The 25,433-nt window shown below is 48.7% G+C and overlaps 1 protein-coding gene across 7 annotated transcripts in view; it reads left to right on the top strand.

Moving 5' to 3' along the window:
• Positions 1-25,433, top strand: part of BCAS1 (breast carcinoma amplified sequence 1) — a 99,021-nt gene that overhangs the window by 15,507 nt on the left and 58,081 nt on the right. For all 7 annotated transcript variants that reach the window (XM_018058051.1, XM_013968983.2, XM_013968982.2 and 4 more), the window contains exon 4: positions 15,792-16,363. In XM_018058051.1, coding sequence (XP_017913540.1) covers positions 15,792-16,363 — 572 coding nt within the window. The remainder of the gene's footprint in view (positions 1-15,791; positions 16,364-25,433) is intronic.

Genomic DNA, 25,433 nt, shown 5'->3' with positions numbered 1-25,433 from the left:
GCTTGATGAGATCGATGGCTATTGATGGTAGAACTCAATTTTCAGCCACTCTCCCCTCCTGGAAGATTGGCCGGGGTGGTGAAGCTGAAATCCTAGCCCTCTGATCACATGTCTTGTTTCTCTGGCAACCGGGGCCCCCATCCTTAGAGGGGCTTTTCCAAAGTCACCTCATTAACATAAACTCAGATGTGGTTAAAACGGGCTGGCTTGTTATCAATAACAAAGGTCATCTTCTTGACTCTTAAAGGTAAGTTTTAGGAGTTCTGTGCCAGGAACAGGGATGAAGACCAAACATATATTTCTTATTATATGATGTCCCAGGATCTTACCTCGGTTGCTTATTAGAGTATAGATGCTCAGGTCCCGTCTTTCCAGAATACTCTCCAGTTGAGCCCTGGGGGTCTGAACTGCTGAACGTTCTCTAGAGGGTTTGAGGCACAGGCAGGATTGGCAACCACAGGATGAGATAAAAGTCACAAGTCTCTTCCTGCCTTTCAACCTGTGAGTCAGATTTCTGCTCTGATGTGGGTGGAATGGACTGAACTGGTGGCAGCAGCTTTGGTGAGGGCGGTGTAAAGCTGGCGGCTGAGATGCACACACTTGGGGAGGAGAATCGTATCGTTTTTATAATTTGCAAGCTGTCGACGTTCTCGACTGATCCAGAGGCCCTGACGATCTAATCTGCCCTTCAGAAGTGGTTTTCTTTGGCGTCATTCAATCACTGTTGTTGTTGAGGTTATGCCCCTATTTTTTGCCCCTATTTTTAATATGGGGCGCAAGGGTGAGGAGAGTGTCAGAAGCAGAACATGGGAACAAAATGTTAGAAATCGAGACAGTCCCCTCTCTTGTTCTTTCCCTCTCCTCTTTTCTCTCCCCTTCCATGCTTTCCTCTCCGCTCCCAGCAATTAAATATATATATTATCTATATATATGTAATGCATGTATATATTTCATGTTATATATGTAAAATCAGCAGGTCTTCCTGTAAAAAAGAAAACAAGAAATATAGGGTAACAATCTGGGACAGTGTGTTGCTGTGGATACCTACATACCCAGGAAGAAAAAAAATCTCCTTTGAGTGACCCGTGGTTGGTTGTACCAGCTTTTGTACGACGCAGCCTTGCATCGGCACCCGCTGAAGAATCTGTAGCAAGTTTAAGTTAATCCTCTGAAGCCAAAACCTCTGCCTGCGTCCACTGACCATGTGCCCTCTGCATCTCACTTTGGAGTGATTATCCCTTTGAATGGGGAAGGCAGCTTATCATCCTTGAGCTGTTTCCTCCAGGTTATTATCACTTTCAGTGCAGTTTTTAAAGGGCTACAAAAGTGGGATCCTGGGTGGTTTTTTCTATCCTTTCGACAAAGTTCTCCGGCCACGTCTTCTGGTGCACGTTTGTGTTTGTTTGGTGTACGCGTGTGTGTGTGCACAGAGAGAAAACCAGGCTTCCCTGGTGGCTCAGCAGTAAAGAATCCGCCTGCCAATGCAGGAGACACGGCTTCGGTCCCTGGGTGGGGAAGATCCCCTGGAGGAGGGCACGGCATCCCGCCCCAGTGTTCTTCCCTGAAAAATCCCGTGGACAGAGAGCCTGGTGGGCTACAGTCCACGGGGTCACACAGAGCTGGGCATGACTAAGACTGAACAACAGAGAAAAGTGACTAGAAAAATAGACACGTGGGCCCCTGGGTGACTGTTTCCCTCCTTCTTATCCATGCTTTTCCTTTCCTTTGTTCTCCTGTTAAAGACGTCGCTGCCATGCGGGAACACCTCCCATGAAGACCTATTGAGAAGCAGTGCCTGAGCACACAGCCTAGGGAGCAGGGTCCTAAACTCACGGCGTGACTGTGCTGTGTGGCCTTAGGCGAGTTGCTGAGCCTCTCTGGTCTCACATCTGAAAAATGGGAATCGTAATAACGGCAGGACAAAGCTTTGAAGATTGTTGGGAAGCTTGAGTGAGCTGATGCACCTGCAGTACGGAAGAGCGTCTGACATGTGGTCAACATGCGAGGAGAGTTTATTTTTCTGTTTTGGATTTAATGTTGATAAAGGCCATCATTCGGGTATGAAGTTACTGTACTAGCTCCATCTAGATAGCTCTTGCAAATCTAAAATATAACCTCGAAACTTTTTTTCCCCTGCATCCCTTATACTTTTTCAGTGTTTAATTTTTTGTCTTCCGGACACACTGTGGGAGAGATCAATCAGGCACAGCCCTTCTTTACAATCGATCCATGAAATCACATTCTGTTTCCTTGTAGAAATAAATTCATCTCGCATAGTATTTTTTCTTGGTGAGGGTAAGAGACTAGGGATCTTAATATCAAACCAGCATCACGTGGTACAACTCATGCAGGTGAGGGTTTCTCTCCAAAGCATGGCACTATACTTCATCTTCAATAGCAGCGTCTCAGAAAATAAAAATGTCTGATGTTTATTTCCATATTATATCTCTAGCTTCATTCGCCAATTTCAGATGCTGTTTGAAAGTCTTGTTTCGGGGAAGCTGGTAATGGTGCCAGAGCCACGTGCCACGTGACCTACTGCTGTGCACAGCCCCGTTTCTTGCACCTTTGGGTCAGAGGCTAATGCGTTTGCTCTGTCAAAACGTGGTGGTTTAAATTCGTTTCTTCAGTTCTTCCCTTTCTTTTTCTGATACATGTTAATTTGAATTCCAGAGTAGCTCTGGGGAAGTACTTCCCAAAGAGCTACATGTCCGTCAGTAGAGTGGTTGCATCGGTTAGAGCAGACTCACACGATGCTACACCCCTGTGCAGAGATAGGAATGAACCACCCCCGACTACAAAACTGTCATGCCAGAACAGGAGGCCAGAAGGCCTCATTCGAATCCCCAGGGCCTGGGAATATGTCACTTTCCATGTCAAAAGCAGGTTTTGTGATGTGATTAAATTAAGGATCTTGAGGTGGGGAGCTGAGCCTGGATTATTCAGGTAGACCCAATATAACCACAGGGTCCTTTTAAGAGGGTTATTACCAAATCGGTTGTAGGCAAAGAGATGTATAGTCATTTTGTGGACAAAGGTCCATCTAGTCAAGACTATGGTTTTTCTAGTAGTCACGTACGGATGTGAGAGTTGAACCATAAAGAAGGCTGAGTGCTGAAGAATTGCTGCTTTTGAACTGTGGTGTTGGAGAAGACTCTTGAGAGTCCCTTGGACTGCAAGGAGATCCAACCAGTCCATCCTAAAGGAAATCAGTCCTGAATATTCATTGGAAGGACTGATGCTGAAGCTGAAACTCCAATACTTTGGCCACCTGATGTGAAGAACTGACTCATTTGAAAAGACCCCGATACTGGGAAAGATTGAAGGCGCGAGGAGAAGGGGACGACAGAGGATGAGATGGTTGGATGACATCACCAACTCGATGGACATGAATTGGAGCAAACTCTGGAAGACGGTGAAGGACAGAGGAGCCTGCGGTTCTTGGGGTTACAAAAAGTCAGACACGACTTAGCAACTGAACAGCAGTATGTCCACTTAGGTCCTAGCCAGACTGAAGCCCTCTTCCTCGGTGGGGAAGAAGCTTCTTTTTTCATTCAGATTCACACAATCAGAAAAGAAACTGATGCTGAGCCTAAATCAGCACAAGCTTTACTCAATGGCCAGAGAATGGAAAAGCGGGGACTCAGTTCGAAAATCAACTTCTCACCCTGACTTGGCCTGGGACACAATGTATATGTGGAAGGTCAAGGCAAAAGGGAGGGGGCTGAGTGAAGAGACGGAGGAGTATTCATGACTTACCCGAGCACGGGGGTATAATACGCCCAGGGCTGGGAGAGCACCCCTTTTCAGTCCTTGTAGACAGGCTTTCAGCTGTTGCCATGGCAACTGTCAGCTGTCATGGCGCTGGTGGTTGTGATATAAGACACTTGTGTTGTTTTAAGGCACAAAAATGGGGGTAGTTTGTTACAGCAGCAACAAGAAACTAACACGAGTGCTCTGAAGACTCGGAGGCTCACATACCACGCGCTGACTCTGTCACGCGTGCGCGCTAAGTCGCTTCCGTCCGGTCTGACTCTCTGTGGCCCCATGGACCATGGCCCGCCAGGCTCCTCTGTACGTGGCATTCTCCAGGCAAGGATACTGGAGTGGGTTGCTGTGCCCTCCTCCAAGGGATCTTCCCGACCCAGGGATCGAACCTGCGTCTCTTGCGTCTCCTGTATTTGCAGACACATCCTTTATCGCTAGTGCCTCCTGGGAAGCCCGGCTCTGTCCCTCTGTAGCTATGTAACCTTGGCGAGAAATGTGCACTTTCAGAGACTCTCCCAAAAAGTGGAAATAATAATAACATGAGCTGTATAGAGTGACTGGCACAGGATAAGTGAAGAAATAAACACGACAGGGAAAAAACACAGCCGGAGTGTCCTTTATCACTGGCCTCTCCCCTGCTGTATCGCCTGACCAAACTTTCCACCTGTGCGTGTACCTAAAACCTCACCAGATTTTAGGGAAATGAAAGTACCTCATTTTCCTCCTTCTTTGATTTCTTTCAATAATTGTATCACAATAGTTCACCCTTTTAAGAAAGCTGTTCTCGATGCTAACGAATGGCAGAGACTAAGGCATGATTTGTGTCAGAAAACGTCATTTTTCAGAAACAGAAGACCATCTCTGTTTCACCTGTATAAGAAGTTTCTAAAAAAAAACTGTCTTTCATTTTTGTTTGTAGTCAATTTTTTCCTAGAAAGAAAAATTGCCTAATTTTTATTTTTTTTTTAAGAAGTAAGTGGAATAATTTTTGGACTGAAAGTCCTGGCTTGCATAAATGGTCCGCCTGCCAATGCTGTGCCATAACAAGTGAGAAGAGAAGCCAGTCAGGATGCCTGGGCAAAGTGTGCTGGGAGAGCCAAGGCCAAAACTCAGCCACCTGGTAGAGGGACAAACCTGGGACCAGCGTCACTGGTTGGGAAGGGAGCAAATAGGTCTGTGCGCAGCGCACTCACGGTCTTCCCCCAATTGGCTGGCTTTTTAAATGTGTTTCCCCTACTTGGATAAAAGTTCCCGAGAACAGAACATTTCGTTTGTCGTTGCAATAACCCTAGAGTTTAGCCCAGGCTCTGAGATACACAGAACGCTTGCAGAGGACTGATAGGTTAGTGAACAGTGACACCTCAGACCAGCGGCAGTGGAGGAGCAAGAGAAGCAGCTGAAGAGCAAGTCCTAGACCCTGATGGATCCTCTGCAAGTAATGCAGCCCTCGGTGAAGGGCACTTTTAGGTATGAAAAGGAGTCTGGGGGTCAGCCCTTCCAAGTGCGGCGCGGCGGCTCGCCAGCATTGTCAGGTACCCGTGCGTGTGCTAAATACGCGCTGCGGCTCCAAGCTGGCCCCTACCCACGCGTCCCGTCCTCGGGCGGTGGGACCCCAAAGCAGGAAAGGCCACGGTGCCCCGCTGTTTTTTCTCCCTTTACTGGGCACGAAACGAGGGTCCTCGCCGGAAGCCCATGCCCCAAGCAGGCGTCCGCTTAAACCTCACGGGCCAGCAGGAGGGCACGAGCGCACGCTAGTTGCGGGGGCTCAGGGCGGTCGGGGACCGCTCTGGGCGAAGAGGATGCGCGGGCCGGCCCCTGCACCGGCCTCCTGGCCGCCGGCGCGGACTCCCGAGGACGCAGCTGAACCGCAGAGAGCAGCGCGTTTCCCCGGGCTCTAGTGCCTTTCCTGGGCGCCGCCCTCTGCCCTTCCGCTCTCACTCTGGATGCGCCTCCCTCGGTAGGCAGTCTCCTGACCCTCAGCGCTGCCCCCTGCAGCCCCGCTGGACACGCCACCCACACAGACCCCGCGGCATCAGCCCGCTGCTTCAAGCGGGTACAGAAGGTTCTGGAAACGGGCCGCCAGGGCCCACCTCCGTGCCCCTCCTTGCAGCAGGCACATCCTCTGTGGAATCTCATACTTCTCCGCCTCTTAGCGCTTTTCCTCGTCAGAAATTCTGGAGAGTTTCCGTGTGATAGACGCATCCCATCAGTTTCTTCTCGTTGGCTCGAAAGTCACCTGCCCTGACTGTGAATCCTCTGCTCATCCTCAGCGTTCCCGCCCCGCCCCGGAGCTGCGCTGGTGTTTGTTAGTACAGGGTCTTCATTTTCAAAACTGAGCTGTAACTCAGATGCCATGTAATTCACCCTTGTCAAGTGTATTACGCCACGTGGTCTTCTTTATTAAATTCACAAGGTAGTACAGCCATTTCCGCTGTCTGATTCCACACGTCATCAAAGAAATTTCATCAAACAGATCCCCTGAGCACTTAATCTCTAGTTCCCCTCCCCCACCGTGGCAACCGCGAACGTGCTTCCTGCCTCTGGACTTGCCTGTCCCGGGCAGTTTATATACAGAGAGTGGTACCACAGGTGGTATTTTGTATCTGGGTCCTTTCACTGAGCGTAACGCTTTTTGATTATGGTTATCTTGGTGGGTGTGAGGTGGTAACACGTGGCGGTTTTGATTGCCTTTCTGCGACGACTGAGGATACTGAACATCCTCTGCTGTGCGCACTGATCATTTGCATCTCCCACTCTGGAGAATACGCCTTCTTTTTTAAAGACTTCATTCACTTCCTTGGCTGTGTTGGATCTTAACTGTGGCACAAGGGAACTTCGTTGCATCGTGTGAGATCTTTCCATGCAGCCCCCGGACCCTCTAGTTGGGGCGCTCGGGTTCTGTGGTTGCAGGAGACAGGCTCAGCGGTCGTGGCACGTGGGCTCAGTGGCTCCGCACTATGTGGGATCTTAGCTCCCCAACCAGGGATCGAACCCGTGGCCTGTGCGTTGCAAGGTGGATTCTTTACCGCTGGGCCACCGGAGAAGTCCCTGTAAAGTCTTCCTGATTTGGCTCTTCTCCCATCCTTTTCCTCTGAGCCCCTGTCTCATATCGCTTTCTGGCTAGCTCTTCTCAGTGCCCCACAGTAGCACTTGCCACTGTTCAGCAGTGTTCCGTGCGGGCTGAATTCAGCCTGCTCCCGCCTGCCATCTCCAAGGTTCAGCGCTCATGTCCTGATAGCTGAGAGCATCAGGAGAGTGCCGTGCGATTTTCGCTGGTAAGCTTCTTTCTCTGAGCGTTTAAAGGTGTTTAAGACTGTGTGCGTGATCAGCATTCCTGCTGCCTCTCTTCCCTGCCCCCCTTGGGGGTGAGAGACGCTTATCATATTGCTGTCGGAAATGTGAATCTCTGGAGCCTCGTTTCGGGAATTAATCTGGCAGCGTCTATTTTTTTTAATTAAATGCACATTAACTTGGGTGCAGCGATTCTACATCTGTAACTCTGTTCTATAGAAATAAAACACTAGCGTAGGACTTTTGATCATAGAAGTTTCCCCAGCATTGTTTGTAACGAACATGGGGAAAAAAGTTATTTGGAAACTATCAGAATGTTCATTGATCAGCCAGTGACATAAATCTCCTTTGGTATATTCACATTAAGAAACGTTTTACAGCTATTTTTAAAAGATAAGATGGATTTGGGGTGCATCGATTGAGGAAGGGGAGAACTGAGGGTGTCTCAGTGCATTTGGGAGGCTTCAGCAACACGTGAGCCGTGAGCTCCCGGAGGGTCAAGCTGGTTTTAGAAAAGGCGGAGGAACCAGAGGTCAAATGGCCAGCACCCGCTGGATCATGGAAAAAGCAAGAGAGTTCCAGAAAAACATCTATTTCTGCTTTATTGACTATGCCAAAGCCTTTGACTGTGTGGATCACAATAAACTGTGGAAAATTCTGAAACAGATGGGAATACCAGACCACCTGACCTGCCTCTTGAGAAACCTGTATGCAGGTCAGGAAGCAACAGTTAGAACTGGACATGGAACAACAGACTGGTTCCAAATAGGAAAAGGAGTGCGTCAAGGCTGTATATTGTCACCCTGCTTATTTAACTTCTATGCAGAGTACATCATGAGAAACGCTGGACTGGAAGAAACACAAGCTGGAATCAAGATTGCCAGGAGAAATATCAGTAACCTGAGATATGCAGATGACACCACCCTTATGGCAGAAAGTGAAGAGGAACTAAAAAGCCCCTTCATGAAAGTGAAAGAGGAGAGTGAAAAAGTTGGCTTAAAGCTCAACATTCAGAACGAAGATCATGGCATCTGGTCCCATCACTTCATGGGAAATAGATGGGGAAACAGTGGAAACAGTGTCAGACTTTATTTTGGGGGCTCCAAAATCACTGCAGATGGTGACTGCAGCCATGAAATTGAAAGACGCTTACTCCTTGGAAGGAAAATTATGACCCACCTAGACATTACTTTGCCGACTAAGGTCTGTCTAGTCAAGGCTATGGTTTTTCCAGTGGTCATGTATGGATGTGAGAGTTGGACTGTAAAGAAGGCTGAGCACCGAAGAATTGATGCTTTTGAACTGTGGTGTTGGAGAAGACTCTTGAGAGTCCCTTGGACTGCAAGGAGATCCAACCAGTCCGTTCTGAAGAAGATCAACCCTGGGATTTCTTTGGAAGGAATGATGCTAAAGCTGAAACTCCAGTACTTTGGCCTCCTCATGCGAAGAGTTGACTCATTGGAAAAGACTTTGATGCTGAGAGGGATTGGGGGCAGGAGGAGAAGGGGACGACAGAGGATGAGATGGCTGGATGGCATCACCAACTTGATGGACATGAGTCTGAGTGAACTCTGGGTGTTGGTGATGGACAGGGAGGCCTGGCGTGCTGCGATTCATGGGGTCACAAAGAGTCGGACACGACTGAGCGACTGAACTAAACTGAACGAAGATACCAGAGACCTGGAGGCTTAAACAATAGCCGTTTATTTCTCATAGTTCTAGAGGCTGAGAAGTCCAAGCTGAAGGTGCCAGCGGATTCCTTGCTGGGGAGGGACAAGGTCCTGGCTCACAGTCAGTCATCCCTTCACTGTATCCTCACATGGTGGAGGCGGGACCTCTTATATAAGGACACTAATCCCGTTGATGAGGGCTCCATCCTCATAACCTAATCCCCTCCCAAAAGCTCCACCTCCTAATACCGTCACAGTGGAAGTTAGGATTTCAGCGTATGAACTGTGGGGGACACAAACATTCAATCCATAACAATGATACATAAAAGCAATCAAAAATGATATCTAATATCTGATATCTATTTTTGTAAAAACCAACAAGGACAAATACAGCCTCCTAGTGCTTGTATCTGGGATGCTTGCATGTATTTGTCTGAGCATGAACGAAGTCTGATAAGCTACACCAGGCTGCAAAGACTCGTTACACTGCAGTGAAGGTGAGGGACGGAGGCAGGGAAAGGGAAGCATTGAGAGATTAATCATATGGGAGGTGAGCACGTGTTAAAAATGCGTGTAACTAGTGAATTGAGACAGAATAGAACATCTGTCTCTGAGTGGCAGTATTTGTTCATATCGGGGCGAAGACTGGTTCTGCAGTGGGCAATCTTTGCGTGTTCCAGACTTCTGTAAGCTCGTGACTGACAGGAGAGGCATGCAAAGGGGCAGGGAGGCGTCCCTGGCGGCACAGGGGTGAGGAACCCGCCTGCTAGTGCAGGAGGCACGAGTCGGATCCGCGGTCCAGGAATATCCCGCGTGCCTCGGGACGACGAAGCCCGTGCCCCGCAGCTGCTGAGCCCGTGCTCTGGAGCCCAGGCTCTGCAACAAGGGAACCTCGGGTGCTGCAAGTAGGGAGTCGCCCCCGCTCAGCACCACTGCAGAAAAGCCCGCACAGCGATGGAGACCCAGCAGCCAAAAATAAGAGAATGGGCGGGGGGAGTTCTGAGAGTCGCTGGTGCAGTCTGGCCCCCACAGTGACTAACAGTGACTGCTGACTTCAGAGGATGCTTTCAAGAGAGAGTGTGGGGTAAGCCACCTTTTGCCCACATAACGTCTGAACCCAGCATTTCTGTCACCAAATGCTCAGACACGTCGTATTCAGCTGACAGTTGAGGATTCTTCCCTCCTGCCCCCCAAACCTATTCCCGTCTTTCACTTTTGCTAGACTCTCTTGGAGTGGACATCCTGCCCTGTTAATACGAGATGGAAAGCATGAAATCCGATCATTCGGTGAAGGTTTCAAATCTAACATCTTCCTTCAAGCCCCAAGCAGCTGACCCGTGAATCCTTATTTCAAGATCTTTAAAACAACAAACGCATTTACACGACACATAAAGCCTTGGTTGTTTGAAGTGTCATTTGACTCCCGCAGCCTGACCGTGGAGGGGTCATTTTTGCAAAACTGAGGTCTTCATCCGTCTGCCCCAGGGTCCGTGGTAATCCTTTGATATTCAACTAGAGTTCTGCTTTGAAGACTCAGTGTGCCATCATCTGCCTTTCCTTCTCCTTTGGTGAGCTGTCCTAACTCCCTCGGGTCCTCATCCAACAATAACCATGTGTGTGATCTTTACACGGCTCTGTGAACTCCGCCATCATTTGCAATTTCTGTTTGTGATTAGTGTGCGTCGTGTTTCCTCTTCGCTTTTGTCCTGACTGGCCCCCACAGTGACGCGTATGACAGTGCGTGAGTGGGGAGTCTTAAGCAGATGCTTCGTTCATGGATAAAATCGTGACGGCAGTTTCTAGCTCCCTCTTTAACCTTCAGCCCTAGAAGTGCTTGGATGTTGAGCTCTTGAGAGAAAAGAATTCTAGGGACTTCCCTGGTGGCCCCGTGGCTAAGAACTCAGGCTCCCAATGCGGGGGCCCTGGGGTTCAACCCCTGGTCAGGAAACCAGGCCCACACGCCCCAACTAAGACCTGGTGTAGCCGAATGGTTTTAAAAAGCGGGTCTGTTCTTAGAGCTGCAGTTTCTACGCCTGTAAATGGGAGGGACCTTGGCCCCTGGCATGGACTGCTGTGATACAGAAACAAAACATTTCTTGTTACATTCAGCACTTACTTTACCGCCTGACATGCAGGAAGCATTCAGTGAATATCAGCTATAGTGTTTACCGTTGTATCAAGTGAAGATTGTAGCTTTGGCTCATGAAGAAAGCAAATGAAAGGTAGCCGTTATTCAGAAATTCTGAACAGTGTCATATGACCTTGTATATGTGTGTGTTTTAGATAGGTAACAGGTTGCTGATGAAGCACTTTGTCTTGACTAAGAATACTTGGTGCTTGGGAAAAGCATCCTCGAGCCTCCCACGGCCCAGGTTCTCAGATTTCTGCAGCTCTGTGGGCTCATACGGTTGCCCTTTAAACTGCATGCGTCAGTTTGGGCTGTGCAGGGTCTTCGCCGCTGCTCGGGCTTTGCTCTGGCTGACGCCCACGGGGCTGTCTGCAGCCGGGCACTGTGGGCCCCCAGTGCCGCGGCCCCTCCTGTTGTGGCGCCAGGGCTGGAGAGCGCCCAGGCTTCAGTGCCCGTGGCTCCCGGGCTCCAGAGCGCAGGCTCAGCAGTCGTGGCGCGCGGGCCTCGTCGCTGCTCAGCGTGTGGGGTCTTCCTGGGTCAGGGACCGAACCCACGTCTCCTGCACTGGTAGGCGGATTCTTCACCCCTGAGCCACCAGGGAAGCCCAGATCGTTATTGTCTTAAAGTCTTTCCAGACCCCCCAAGTGTGCAGGCTAAATCATTAGGATAATTCCCTTCCTTAGGCTTCTGTTTAGGAAATGACATGGTCATTAGATGAATAACATATAAATGTAATAAAACAACTAATGTTTATTAAATACCCACCTGTGTTAAGTACCTTGTAGGAAGCATTTTGCTTAGTCCTCACAATTACCTTTGGAAGAAGACAATTATTTTCCTGTCCATTTCTTCTTTTTTAAGAAAACTGAGGAAACATAAAGGAACTTGTCCAGGTCACATACTTCATTTTTAGAGTTAAACCCAGGTTCCTCTGATCCACAATCTAAGTACTTTTCAGTGACACTAAGGTGCCACGGGAAGTAAGTTCTCCATCACGTGTCTAGATAAAATGACTTTCTTAAGTAAGACACACACACACACACACACATGGACACGATACAAAATGTCTTTTCTGCAGTAAGGAGATTAACATTTTCAACTCTCCTAAATAGTTGGGAGCCACCATTTGCATTCTTCCATGATTTCTTTTTGTTTTCCTTAAGCTCTTACACATTTATTACAGGGGAGGTAAAACCTCTTTGGTATGTCGTCTGTCTGCTTTGTGAGAAAACTTCTTATTGAAACCAGATTCCAGATGGACTTCTCCCAGGGTTTTCATAGGAATGAAAAGCTTAGTTCCGGTCACCCAGAAGGAACTTTTTATTCTTTCCATAATAATGTGAGGAAGGCATGGAGGTCATCCCTCTCTTTGCAAGACTATGAACCCTAGAGCTCCAGTGAGTTTTCCTCCTAGTCGTTCACAAAGACTGTGCATGTGTAAGTCACTGTTTCAGAATATAATTTATTTGCTTTTTAATGCTTATCCAAGGTCTCAAGTGACCGTAATATCTTTCCCCACGTAAATTTTCTTCCTTCCTTTTTACTGAGAAAGCAAAGTGTTGATGGGTTTGTTTTGTTTTTTGTTGTTGTTGTTGTTTGTATCTATCCAGTTCCTTACGACTTTCTTGCATTTCATTTTCTTTCCTCTCCTTCATCTCATATTAAATGCCTCCTAGATATATCTGAAGAGCCTGGAGACAGCTTCTCAAGGAGAAGACTGATTGCTATTAATTAACAAGCGAAATAGGTACTGACTAAGTCGCTGAAATTCTCTGCAAGTCACAGAGTATGTACTTAATTTAAAACTGGCATAAGTGGAAAAACAAGAAAGAAGATCTTCTGGCTGTGGAATGGTAAGCCAGCTTCAGGGGCAGCTGGATCCAGGTGTCCAAATGCAACCACGGATCTCTTGGGGCCTTATCTGTGCTGATTCTCAGGCAGGCGCTCGCGAATGTGACATCCAAGGCCACCAGTCCCAGATGCACGCCCTCACTGGCTTGCCTGCTCCAGCACAAAGATCTCAGCTCTGCTCTAGCAGGTTCAGCAAAAATCGTAGGATTTATTTTTGTTAGTCTAGCTTAGGTCATGTGCCCACCTGAGAGGTGAGCATTTTAGCAAGAGAAGTAGAAGCTGCCAGTGACGGGGCTGGATATGTGCTCACCCAGGTTTGGGGGGTGGGCAGAGCTTCGTAGTTACCGGTTGCCCTATCTAAGAAGCCCTAGGTCTCACAAGGTATCAAAACACTGAACCCATCCTCTGATACCAGAGCTTATGGCTGGCGTCTGCTGTAACCCTTGGTGCACTGAAATTCACCCCAGGCTCTTTGTGTAAGGAATGGATCCTTTATCAGAGCAATGCATTGACACTTTTTAAAGGTCTGTCCTTGCAAAGGTTTTTTTCAAACACTTTTTCTCTGACCAAAATGCTCTTACTTAGCACTAGGTCCTTTGGTTCCCGGCCAGAGAGTAAGGAAGGGAGGCAGAAAGCTCAGAGGTCAGGCGATGTTCTTGGCCTTTGAGAAGCCCTCCCTTGTTTTGACTCTTTGGCTCCCCTTTCTCGTCAGCTGTGTCCTCTTCTCCCGGAGTGGGGCGTCCCCACGAGTCATCCACATTCACTCTGGCACTTGGACTGCTTGACGTACGTGCTTGACATCCTGACACGTCCATCCGTCACTTCCTCGTTCCCTCTCCCTCCCTCCCTCTTCCCTTCTGAGTATAATATTTACCACAACTATGAAGTCCAGGATCACAGAAAAAGGATAAACATGAGCTGGAAGATACATCCAGTGTTCACGCAGAGTGGTTTCCCTGAGGCCCGAGTTTATGGCGGCCCCTAGTGCTTGGCGCTGGTCCTCTGCGCCATTTCCGCTCTGCTCTCAAAGCTGGAAGAGGAGGCCACCATCTGCCCAGGAGTCCGGGGTGCACGCTCACTCTCTCTGTTTCTCTCTCTGTCTCTCTCTCTCTCCTTTACTGTTTGTTCTTGACTTTAGACACTGTGCGATACTAGAGTCTGGCAAAAATAATTGCTAATGGATGTGTGTATCTCTTACTACTTATGAGCAATGTATGACCTAAAGAAACCTCAGTTCTCTTCTTTTTAAAAAATAACTTATTTATTTGGCTGCTCCAGGTCTTAGTTGCAGTATGTGGGATCTTTGATCTTTGTTGGGGCATTGTGTAGTTATGACACGGGAGAATCTTTTCATGTGGCTTGTGGCATCTGGTTCCCTGACCAGGGATGGAACCCGGCCCCCCTGCAGGGGGAACATGCAGTCTTAGCCACTGGACCACCTCTTCTTTCTCTTTTCCTACAAACAGATTTTAAGACACAGTTGACTCCAAACTACACAATCACAGTTATCTGTCAGTTATTAAGCAGCTACTATGGAAAGGCAGCATTCCTGATGCTTTGTATGAATTTTGTCCTTGAAACATCACAACTACTCTACATGGGAGCTTCTGTTTCTCCCATTTTACATATAAAGAAACTCAGAGATTTGCAGTGACTTGCCCAAGGCCACTCAGCTTGTGGATAGAGAGTCCTGATCTTTTAAAATACGACTGATTGATTTGGCTGCCCTGGGCCTTTGCACGCACGCCCGTGCCCTCCCTGGCTGCGGCGGGCAGGGGCTGCTGCCTCGGTCAGGCCTTTCCTGTCGCAGAGCACACACTCTAGGGTGCGCGGGCTTGCGTAGCTGCAGCCTGAGGGTTGCCTTGTGGCCTGTGGGGTCTTCCCAGGTCAGGGGTCCAACCTGTGTCCCCCGCAATGGCAGGCGGGCTCTCAGTCCCCGCCTCCAGGGCAGCCCGAGGGTCTTGATCTTCTCCTGTGATACCCAGGTTTGCAGTGTATCTTTCTCCTGAATATCGCACTGCTTTATAAAAGCGACCCAGAAAGTGAGGTGGTTCAATGAGATCTATGCAGAGTTCAAAGCAGAAACAGGTGGATTCTGGGAGCAGAGCCCTTCCCTGGAGGAGGCAGAACCCGTATGCAGTCTTGTGGCCGGAGGTATAACCCACCTGCTTGTGTGGTGACATCTGGACCTGCACTTCCAGATGTCAGAGTGGAAGCTTCTGAGTAGTCCTTGTTAAAATCCGCCTGTATTCTCGGCAGCCGACGCTAATGCAGGTGAGACGGAGAGCGCGTGGCCTCTGGAATAAGCTGACTGCTCGCTGGGCGGCCGGGAGAGGATGCCCCAGCTTCCCTGGCTGTCGCTTTTCTCCCTCGGCAACGATGAGGCCTAATGTTGGTGCCGTTCATTGAGCACTTGCTACATTCCAGGCACCGCTTGATGTGCTTTGAGAATATTAACCCAAGGAATCTCCGTAACAAATCATGGGGGTGGGTTCCACTGTTCTCCTCATTTTACCGGAAAGCTGAGGCAGAGAAAAGCTCAGTGACTCAGAGTCAAACAGTCCGGCTTTGCGCTTCTCAAATGTGTGTTTCGGCAACACCCAGAGACATTTCTGGCGTTCCCGCTCGGGGTGCTCTGGGGGCTGGGGCACTCTGGGGTGCTCAGCGTCTCATGGGGTGCTGCCCAGCACCCTGTGGGGCACCAGGTAGACCCGGCAAAGAATTCTCCCAACCCAGACAGGAGGCCGAGGTCGGGAGATTGTTCTCCTAAGCCCGTGACGGCTGGCCTGCCTCCCAGGTGAGACCGCGATGACCTGCTTCTCACAGGATCCATGTGGGTAAAAGCAGACAGTTGGTGTGTCCCTCACACGGCCCCTGGCGGGTGCTTTCCTGCTTGGCTTCCTCCCCCTGGCCTTGGTCGGAAGACGCCTGGACAGCTGACCTCTGCCCTGCAGAGAGGCCAGGGCCCGGCAGGGTCCCCAGCCTGTCTCCCCGCCTCTACATGTGAAATGCGGGGAGTCCGTCCCCGACCCTTGGATGTCCTCGCTGGGGTGAATGACCGCTGTTCATGTTTGCCTTTACAGTCGATCTGGGAGTCAGCATCCAGGAGGATAATGTGGCCGCTTCTTCCCCCGAGACAATGGAGACCGGCGCGGCTGCAGAGGCCAACGGCGAGAGTCTTGGGAAGGAGGCCAAACCCCAGGCACCAGCTGCTAAATCTCGCTTTTTCTTGACGCTCTCTCGGCCTGTACCAGGGCGTACCGGAGACCAAGCCACGGATTCATCCAGTAGGTCCGTGAGGCTTGATGTCAGCTCCGATAAAGCTCCAGGAAACAAAGACCCGAGTGAGCCCATGGCCCTTCCGGTTGCAGCTGCACCCGGGCATGGCCCGGATAAAACCCCCGGGCAGACCCCGGCCCAGGCGGAGGGCCTCCCTGCCACCCCTGGGCCGGAGCACCCTCCGTCTGAGTCCGGGGCAGCAGCCCCCGCCAAGCCCAAGGACTCCAGCTTCTTTGACAAACTCTTCAAGCTGGACAAGGGACGGGACAGAGCCCCCGTGGACCTCCCGCAGGAGGCTGAGAGCACAGAGCACCCTCACTCGGCCGCCGAAACTCCTGGGTTACCCACGCAGTCCGAGGATGGCCCTGCAGAGAGGGTGAGACGACCCGTTTGCTCTTAGCGCAAGCTCGGGGTGGGGTGCCGGGGGCACTTGTGGGCAGATGATCGCGCGTGTCCTGCTCTGCCGTCACTGAGGGTCCTGACAAGAGGACAAGCCGTAGGTCCCTCTAGAACAGCCAGCACACTGTAGCCCGGCGCCTGCCCATGTTTCTGTGGGCAGAAACATCTGTTGCAAGAACAGTAACAGCTGTGGCATCTGTTTTATGTAACAGAAAAGAGGAGGTGACTAACATACGGATGAATCCGTCCTTCCATTTATCAAAGGCAGAGCTGGACAGGTTGCATTTATGAACAGTGGAGTCTGGAGGAAAGGCGTTAGCAGAATAAAGACAGTTTCCAAAAGACTGCAATATCTGCCCGTCTCAGTAGCTGGCTTCATATACAGTGTGTTTATGGGCTTTTATTGGAATGCATTGGATTTCTTACTTTTAATAGCCTGGGCTAATCTTTAACTATCTTTTGCACTAAAGTGTGTGTAAAGGGCTTTTACAGCTGGGGCCAACTCTTTTGTGTACAAATTATTTTCCAACAAGCTGGGGTAATCCCTTTGTAAAAGCGAGATTTTTTTTTTTTTCTTTTAAGAGGCATCCAAATCAGTTGCTTTCTTTCCTGTGCAAAGAAAGGCAAGTTCTTTTGATCTTAAAAAAAGAGCATTTACTTCTAACTTGGAGAGTTTGTTTGTATTGGGAACCCAGAAAAGAACTCTTTGAGTGAAGAAGGAAATAAAAGTTGATACATTGTGTTTTAAGGCACTTATTCCTTTAGGTAATGGATTTTTAAGCAACAGTATTTTTCAAAATTTGGGAGTCAAGAATCTCTAGTCGAGATTAGAGACAGGAAAAAATTAGGTGGGCTGATTATTATTACATGGCTGTCAATATGATTGTCTTAATGACAGCAGGCTTCCCTGCCAAGCTGCTAAGAGTACCTCTGACTGCCATTTATTCAGCATTGACAATGTGCCGGGCACTGTCCGGATGCTATTTTTCTTCAGGAAAATAAATATCGCGTTAATCTGACACCAACAGGTGGTGTCAGGAATGATGTTGTAAATACTAGACAATAGCTGAAAACTCTGGACAGAGCTGGGGGAAAGATCACAAGGTTTGTATGTTAAGGCTCACGCTATCAGCGTTCTTGTCCTTCCTGTAAATTTTTATTCCAAGAACTGCTCTTTCAATTTTCTTTCGAAAGTTAGAAAAATTGCCCTTTAAATGCCCCTTCCCTAAATGCAACAGTTCAGGAGCCTACTGCATACACTTTCTGTTTAATTCAAAGTGAGTCTTCAGATGCATGCTGGCATCAAATCTGTGCCCTTCCCTTGTGGCTCAGACGGTAAAAGAATCTGCCTGCAGTGCAGGAGACTCAGGTTCAACCCCTGGGTTGGAAAGATCCCCTGGAGAAGGGAATGGCACCCCACTCCAGTGTTCCTGCCTGGAGAATCCCATGGACAGAGGAGGCTGGCGGGCTACAGTCCGTGGGGTCAACAGGGTCAGATATGGCAGAAGCAACTTAGCGTGCACGCACACATCAGATCTTTACTGAGTGTGACGCTGCCAGACGCAGGTGAGACCACGGACAGCAAAAGGTCGCTGGCCTCAGGGAGTCTGTGGTCTAGCAAGAGAAGAGGTGCAAAAAACCCACAGTTACGATGCACGCACCCAGGGCTCTAGCGAGGGAGGCCCAGTGTTGGGGAAGTTGACCAGACTCAAGGAGAATCAGTCTAGGTGGCCCAGGGAGGCGTCCATCAAATCTTTGCACCTGGAGCCCAGAGTCCTTGTCTTGGGTCAAGGACGTCAATATTCATGAATATTTGAAAAGCTGCTGACTTACCTGAGCGGGGGTCTCTTGCGGCTTCCTGTTATTGGTCATGGGCTCGCAGGCCATTCTGAGTTTTGCAAGGTCACGTTTCATTTCCATGGGCATCCAAAGCCAGCCCACTGCCCGAACTGAGAAAAGACTGTGTTATTTATGGGAAGAGAATGAAGGACTGAGTATCCCATCTCTGAACAGAAGTCTCTTGACACATCCAAATCCCCAAAGTAGTCAAGTAAACCAGTTCCGTCTCTGATAACCGACCCTTGAACATATTTAACCATAAAAACTTAAGGCAGTCAATCCATTCCTATCCTAAAAAAATGGGTAGGAAAGTTTAAGAATTGTGCTTGATCAACTATATATATATTTTTTAATTGCACGCTCTTTGGGACAGCACCTCAGTTGAAGTGGAATGAGTTCCAAAATCAAATTTGATCCAGGAGACGGGGTCTGTGTTGGCAACATGGCAGGTATTTAATATAGCCAGGCCCGTGGATGGTATTTTGAAGTTACAGTAACCTCTCAGAAGATCTAAAAATTGTCACTTATCGTCCGTTTGGAATTGGGTGCATTTGTTTCCTTAGACTCAGCCACGGAGTTTTCATCTGTGTTTGTTACACAGCAAATTTCCACTTTCGGCTGGTTGTATCATCGGAACTTGAAATATGGAGTGCTCACTCTGCCTGGTCGTCCTGTGTCTCAGTCATGGCCTTTGCGGCCCCGTGGACTGCAGCCCGCCAGGCCCCTCTGTCCATGGATTCTCCAGGCACGAATGCTGGAGCGGGCTGCCATGCCCTCCTCCAGGGGGTCTTCCCGACCCCGGGATCCAAGCTGCGCTGGCCTGCGTGCTGATGCAAATGGGAAAGCTGTGAAACAGCCACTGACGTTTCTGCTAGTCTGTTAGCTTGTGGATATTCAGATATATGTATCTGCAAAGATTTTTAACAACGACAGAGCAGCCTTCTGATTATTAAGAGTTCTGGCCTGCTCTCTGGCTGTACAGCCTGTATTTAGGGGGAGAAATCAATTTTCTTGGAAGCGGAATGAAAGAGGATGGCCCTCAGAAAGTGACAGGAACAAAACGTACCAATCAATGGCTTTCTTGGTGGGAAGAGCGCATTATGCGTCCGGGCCGTCAATGTATCGATTCAGAATTCTGAGGGTAAATTATGCCCTGGGCTCAGCTGTCCCTCCCCGCCCGCCCGCACAAACCCTTCCCCCTAGTTTCACTGCTGTGTCCCTTGCTGGATTGGAATTCCAACCGCAAACCCACAGAGCTGTGAACTGGGAAAAAGATACCACCATTTCATTCTAGGGGAAACACACAAATCTTCTGTGTTTTCAGAACGACAATCTTATTTTTGTGCCTCATAAAACTACATTCAGAGCATAGCATAATTAAAACAAGGCCAGAATCTGTGAACAAATGAAGCATTCACTACATAGGCCGAAGAAAAGATAAATTATATGCCTGAAAGGTTTCACTGAGCTGTGGTTCACACAAACCAGTGTGTTGGCAGGGGGGCTTTTTTTTCCTCTCCTCTCCCCAACAATTGAACCAGAACTTTAAGATAAGCGTTTATTTAGGAGCTTCATTCCCCTGAAAACTGATCACATCCTGGAGACTTGACGTTTTTTGGTTGAAAACAGGAAAACACTGAAGCTCTGTTGTCACTGGCAATTCCAGAGGTGTCTTTGTGTTGGGGGTAGAGGGGTGTTTTAAGTGTTGCCAAACACAGATTCAGGAGATTTAAACAAGGATATTCTTTTTCTTTTAAAGTTGAAGTAAATGTTTCGATTGTTATTTAAACACCAAATTTGTGCAAGGCATCTAAAGCAAAACGTTATGGTCCTGGACCTTCAGAGGTTGTAGAATCTAATACGAGACACACATTGTTAAGGGAGGTTGTGATGAAGGCATTGATCCACAGATTCGTTCAGGCTACAGATGTTAAGAGAGCATCAGATATTTAGCTACAGATATTAAGAGAAGCGCTGATCATCTCAGTCTCAATATGTCCCAAACTGAGCTGTTCCTCCACACCCCACAACGATGGCCACAAAACGCCTACTCACTTAGTCCACGGGCTTCTCGCCTCGGGTAACGGCAACTCCCTCCTACAGCACTGCTTCCCCGTGGCGGAACTGCAGTGGCAGGGCCAGGGTCTCCAGAGGCCTTCTGTGTGGTGTGAAGCATCGAGCTAACACCGAAGCACCGCCGTCAGGCAACACGGATTCCAAGTCTGCCTCTGTCACCTGTCGGCTGTGCGACCCTGGGCAAGTTACACACTGCTCTGAGCCTCAGTTTCTCCATCTGTACAATGGGGATGATAGTCATATCAAGCACGTTTCTACAGTATTCACACCTATGACAGCTGAGTCTTTGAAGTACTTACCACAGAGATATTGCATTTTGAGAAAAATGAAATCTAACTGCTTCCGTGGTTTTTCTTCCCGTTACTTCACAGGCTTAGTCTTTTTTCTCTTCCCTTCCGCAGTCTCCAGCTAAAACTTGCAGAGATGGCACAGCTGAATCTAACTCGAAAGCTGCCTGAGCCGCGGCCTGTGTCCTAATCTGGGTTGGAAAAAAAGATGCAGACACAGTGAAATTAGTTTAGAAAGAATGGAGCTTCGGTGCCTGCACACACAGGCTTCCTAGCGTGCCATTCAGGGTCTCTGCTAGCTGCCTCTGTCTGTCTTCCTAACTGCACCTTCTCCCATTCCCTTAAATTCACCTGGTCAAAACTGCCAACATGGGACCTGTGCAGACCCCGCCTGCTCCCCAGGCCTCTCTCTGCCTTCATCTCCTTCCCTCTCTCTGTTTATCAGAAATTGACTTTACCTTCAAGGGCCAAATTCTCCATGAAGCCGACCAGATGTCCCCCACCCTGGGTGGTTTCTGAGGACATGAATTCCTCTAGTATCTTGGGGGTGTTCTATATATTCAGTGAAATTCTGAAATAAAATCTCTTTGAAAGAATCATCTTATTGAAACATCAGAATGGCCAAGAGAATTTTAATATCTTTATCATTTTAGAGATTAAGAATTCAAACCTTTAGTGAAACCAAGCCACTTACCCCAATTATGCAGCAAAAAACAGTTGTCCCTCTCCAAAACCCACGCGTCTCATTCTCAGTGTTGTATTCTTGCCAGTCATTTGAAACTGCAACACCACCGTGGCTGTGGAAAGCTGATTGGAGGTGAGAGGAAGTGCTATTCCGAAATGTTAGTACATGCAAGTGTGGGAAGACCAAGTTAGCCTCAGATCAAAACAAACAAACAAAAAACCCCACCTGCCTCCAGCATCGGAAACAAAAACCCCACCTACCTCCAGCATCGGAAAGGCCAAGTAAATTATGAGGTGTGTTTTTGCTTCATGCTGTTTACCTCTGGTGATAAGGTCATAAGTTAAGAGAAGTATCTGCCCAAAAGACTTTGTCAAAACAGAGGGAAAACTCACCTTTAATCACCAAGTTATGAAATAAGCAAGGCTTTTAGCTACGGTTGTTCAGTCATGTCCGACTCTGCGACTCCATGGATGGCAGCACACCAGGCTTTCCTGTCCTTCACTGTCTCACAGAGTTTTCTCAGACTCATGTCCATGGAGTCAGTGATGCCATCCAACCATCTCATCCTCTGTTGCCCCCTTTTTCCCCTGTCCTAGGTCTTTCCCAGCATCAGGGTCTTTTCCAGTGAGTTGGTTCTCTTTCATCAGGTGGCCAAAGTATTGGAGCTTTAGCTTCAGCTTCAGCATCAGTCCTTCCAGTGAATATTCAGGGTTGATTTCCTTTAGGAGTCACTGGTTTAATCCTTGCTGTTCAAGGGACTCTCAAGAGTCTTCTACAGCATCACAATTCAAATTTTAGCTATAACACAGTTTTAGCTATAGCACTGTAATTTCATCAACTTTATAAATTAGCACTAAGAAACATTTCATATGAAACATTTATAGTAGCCGAGGTGACGTGTAAGTGATAGGAGCCTGAATGGATATGAGTTCAGATTCTATCACTTACTAGCTGTTTGGTAAAGTTAAATAATAGCAGTTGCCCCAGTTTTCAATAGCTTGTTATCCCTGGGCCGGGCAGTAAGCACTCGGCACACCTTACCTGCTTTGATTCTTGTAACAACACCACACGGTAGACTCTTTTTGTTGCCCTTTAACAAATGAGGAAACTGAGGCTCAGAGAAGTCAAGTTACTGGTTCAAGGCCACACAAGTGCATCTCAGGCAGAGCTGGAATTGAGAGCCGGCGGTGAGCAAAGCCTGTGCCACTCTGCCACTTCCGAACCTGTGTTTCATCCACAAGAGGAAGACACTGCCTGCCCTAGAGGCTGCTGAGAGGACAGAAGGTGACATAGCCATCAGCAGCAAGGAGGCTGAGTAAAAGGGTGGTGTTTGGTAAACTGTCGGAAGCCTAGTGATAAAGAATCGGGAGGAAGAGCGAGCGGCCTTCCGGCTGGCGGAGTCTGCGCGGCAGACCACCCAGGGTGCCTTTGGCTGCAATTAAAAAAAATGACAATGCTGCTGACTCGACAGTAGCTTGGTTCATGTGGAAAATGTTCATTTCTTGTACATAATATGTAAGAATTCGAGAAGTGAAGGGTTCCGTCCAGTTGAGCATCTTCATGGGCCCAGGATGCATCTGCCTCCAGCACCCTCTGGGTATCGACTTCTTCACAGGCCTGGTCCCTTGTGGGTGCTCATTTTCTTTTTTTGTGGCACAGTTAATGTACAGTATTCTCTAACTTTCAGGCACACAACGTACTGATTCACAGTTTTTAAAGTTATGCTCCATTCACAGCTGCTATAAAATACTGGTTGCGTGGTTTTGAGAAGGCTGCCAGAGTTCTAAGCAGTGTGCAGAGCCATAATGTCCTGCCAGATGAAAGACAGGTTTCCTAAAATTCACCCGCTAGAGGAACTGAGTCACGTGTTGGGTTGGAGGTGCGAGGTGGGGGAAGGGTGGAAAGCTCCTTCAGCAGAAAGCAGGCTCTGCCAGCAAAGGTGCTACGCCGCAGGTAGAGAGCAGATGCATTGCTTTCCATCCAACTTCACGTCAGAAACTCACTAAGTGGATGGAGCCGGTAGACGCTACCGCGGTATCTCCCGACGGTTATTTATTTAAATACGCTCGCTGCACTAGCTCCTTAACTTGGCTGTGACCCACAGAAAAATATGAATGGGACGAAGAATTCACAAAATAGCGCCATTCTTACAGCAAGTAACACGGGCTGGTATTTTCTACTCTTTCTAGCCTATTTCTTGTGATACTTTTTAATGCTAATTTTGGGCTTCCCCGGTGTCTCAGCAGTAAGGAATCCACCTGCCAATGCAGGAGGTTCAGGTTCCATCCCCGGGGCAGGAAGATCCCCTGGAGGAGGCCAGGCAGCCCACTCCAGTCTTCTTGCCTGGGGAACCCGTGGACAGAGGAGCCCGGTGGGCTACAGTCCATGGGGTTGCAAAGCCTCAGACACAATTTGGTGATTCACAACATCAACAACAACCACGCTGGTTTGTTTTTTTTTTTTCTTTTTTTTTTTTTCCACGCTGGTTTTGACCGCTAACTTAGGTTCCTTTCCCCCCACAGTCACAGTCTGAAGTTGGAAGGGCTCTTCCAACCATCATCCTTTTCACACAGGGAGACAGTGATCCTGAAGGGCGCGACTGCTCCTTGTGCGACTGGGCGTCTCCAGGCGGTCCTGCCTGGCGCACCTCGGCAGGCAGCAATGTTCTTTAGATGAATCTGACAAGGATAGAGACGGTACCCATCGTGTTCCAATTTTTCAAAGCGTGTTAGAGGACCTTGTTGTAATCTCATGATTAGCTCTGCTGAACACAACTTTCAAGAAAAACGGTTTCAAAATATTTATATGCCGGGCTGTTGTTATTTAGTTGCTGAGTCACGTCCAGGTCTTTTGTGACCCCATGGACTGTAGTCCACCAGGCCATTCTGTCCTTGGGATTTCCCAGGCAAGAACACTGGAGTGGGTTGCCATTTCCTTCTCCAGTGCATGAAAGTGAAAAGTGAAAGTGAAGTCGCTCGGTCATGTCCGGCTCTTAGCGACGCCATGGACGGCAGCCTACCAGGCTCCTCCATCCGTGGGATGCTACAGATGCTTTAATAAACTGTGCAGAGTCATATATCTCTATTTATTTGATATTTTCATTCAGTCTTTAATATGTTATGGTGCTAATCCTCATGGATGAATATTAAGTGCATTGTGTTTTGCAGTGAAGTTGCAAACTATGGTTTGAGTTTGCTTGCCCTTTGGCATTATCCAGGCTGATTCTCTTCTTCAGGGTTATAACAGCAGCCCTGATTCGGTGAGCATTTACTAACTCAGAAGAGCCAGAGATGACCGAGTGACTATCACAGCAGCAGCACACAGAGGGGGGAACAACTTGGCTGAGACCACACGGCTGGAGAGCGGCGGGTTCCAGTCTGTCAGCCACGGGCTTGACCACTGTGCACATGGGCTCAAAAAGAGGGAGCATTTTGGAATTTTATAAACATCTCATATCTTGTTTAAATTCCTGAAGCTAGTGTTTCCCAAATTGATATTCTGTAGACTCATCCGTTAAATGAGATCAACCTGGACATAGAGTGCCACCTTCAAATAGTTTTGGGAAATAGCAGTTGGTCTGTCATCTCTGGCAAAGATTCACCGTGGACATCAGCCTACTAAAGGCTCTGAGGAGTCCTGCAGCAGGCACCCCTGCTTCGCTTTGTTGACCTGAGTGCCTCCCAGGCTTCAGTCTGCATAGAACTATCCTTTGTCCAACCAGTTGGGTATGTCTCCCAAGGAATAGTTCTTCTAGAAAATGCTGAGCTAGGCACATAGGCCAAGGTTGGAAAATGGGCTCTTACGGGGCGTATGCAGCTGTACAGGCCAGAATCCTGGAGCGGGTAGCCCTTTTCTCCAGGGGGTCTTCGCGACCCAGGGGTGGAGCCCAGGTTTCCCGCATCGCAGGTGGATTCTTCACTGTCTGAGCCACCAGGGAAGCCCATTTGGCCTACACAGTGTTTTATAATATTTTAGTCCGTTGATAACATTTTGCAACTGACAAAGTTGACAGCAGTTTTGAAGTGAGAGATTTCAGTAGAAGTGCTATTTCGTGCGTTTCTGAAAGTGGGAAGGTCCGTCCGCAGTCGGGAATGCGCTGTGCCTGCCCTCGCGCGGGGCGCTCCTCCGGTTTGCCGGCGCCCCCGCCTCCCCCAGCGGCC

The sequence above is a fragment of the Capra hircus genome, chromosome 13 (genome assembly GCF_001704415.2).
Source record: "Capra hircus breed San Clemente chromosome 13, ASM170441v1, whole genome shotgun sequence".
NCBI lineage: Eukaryota > Metazoa > Chordata > Mammalia > Artiodactyla > Bovidae > Capra > Capra hircus.
The sequence above is the reverse complement of the archived record's forward strand: the minus strand, read 5'-3'. Positions and strand labels throughout refer to the sequence as shown.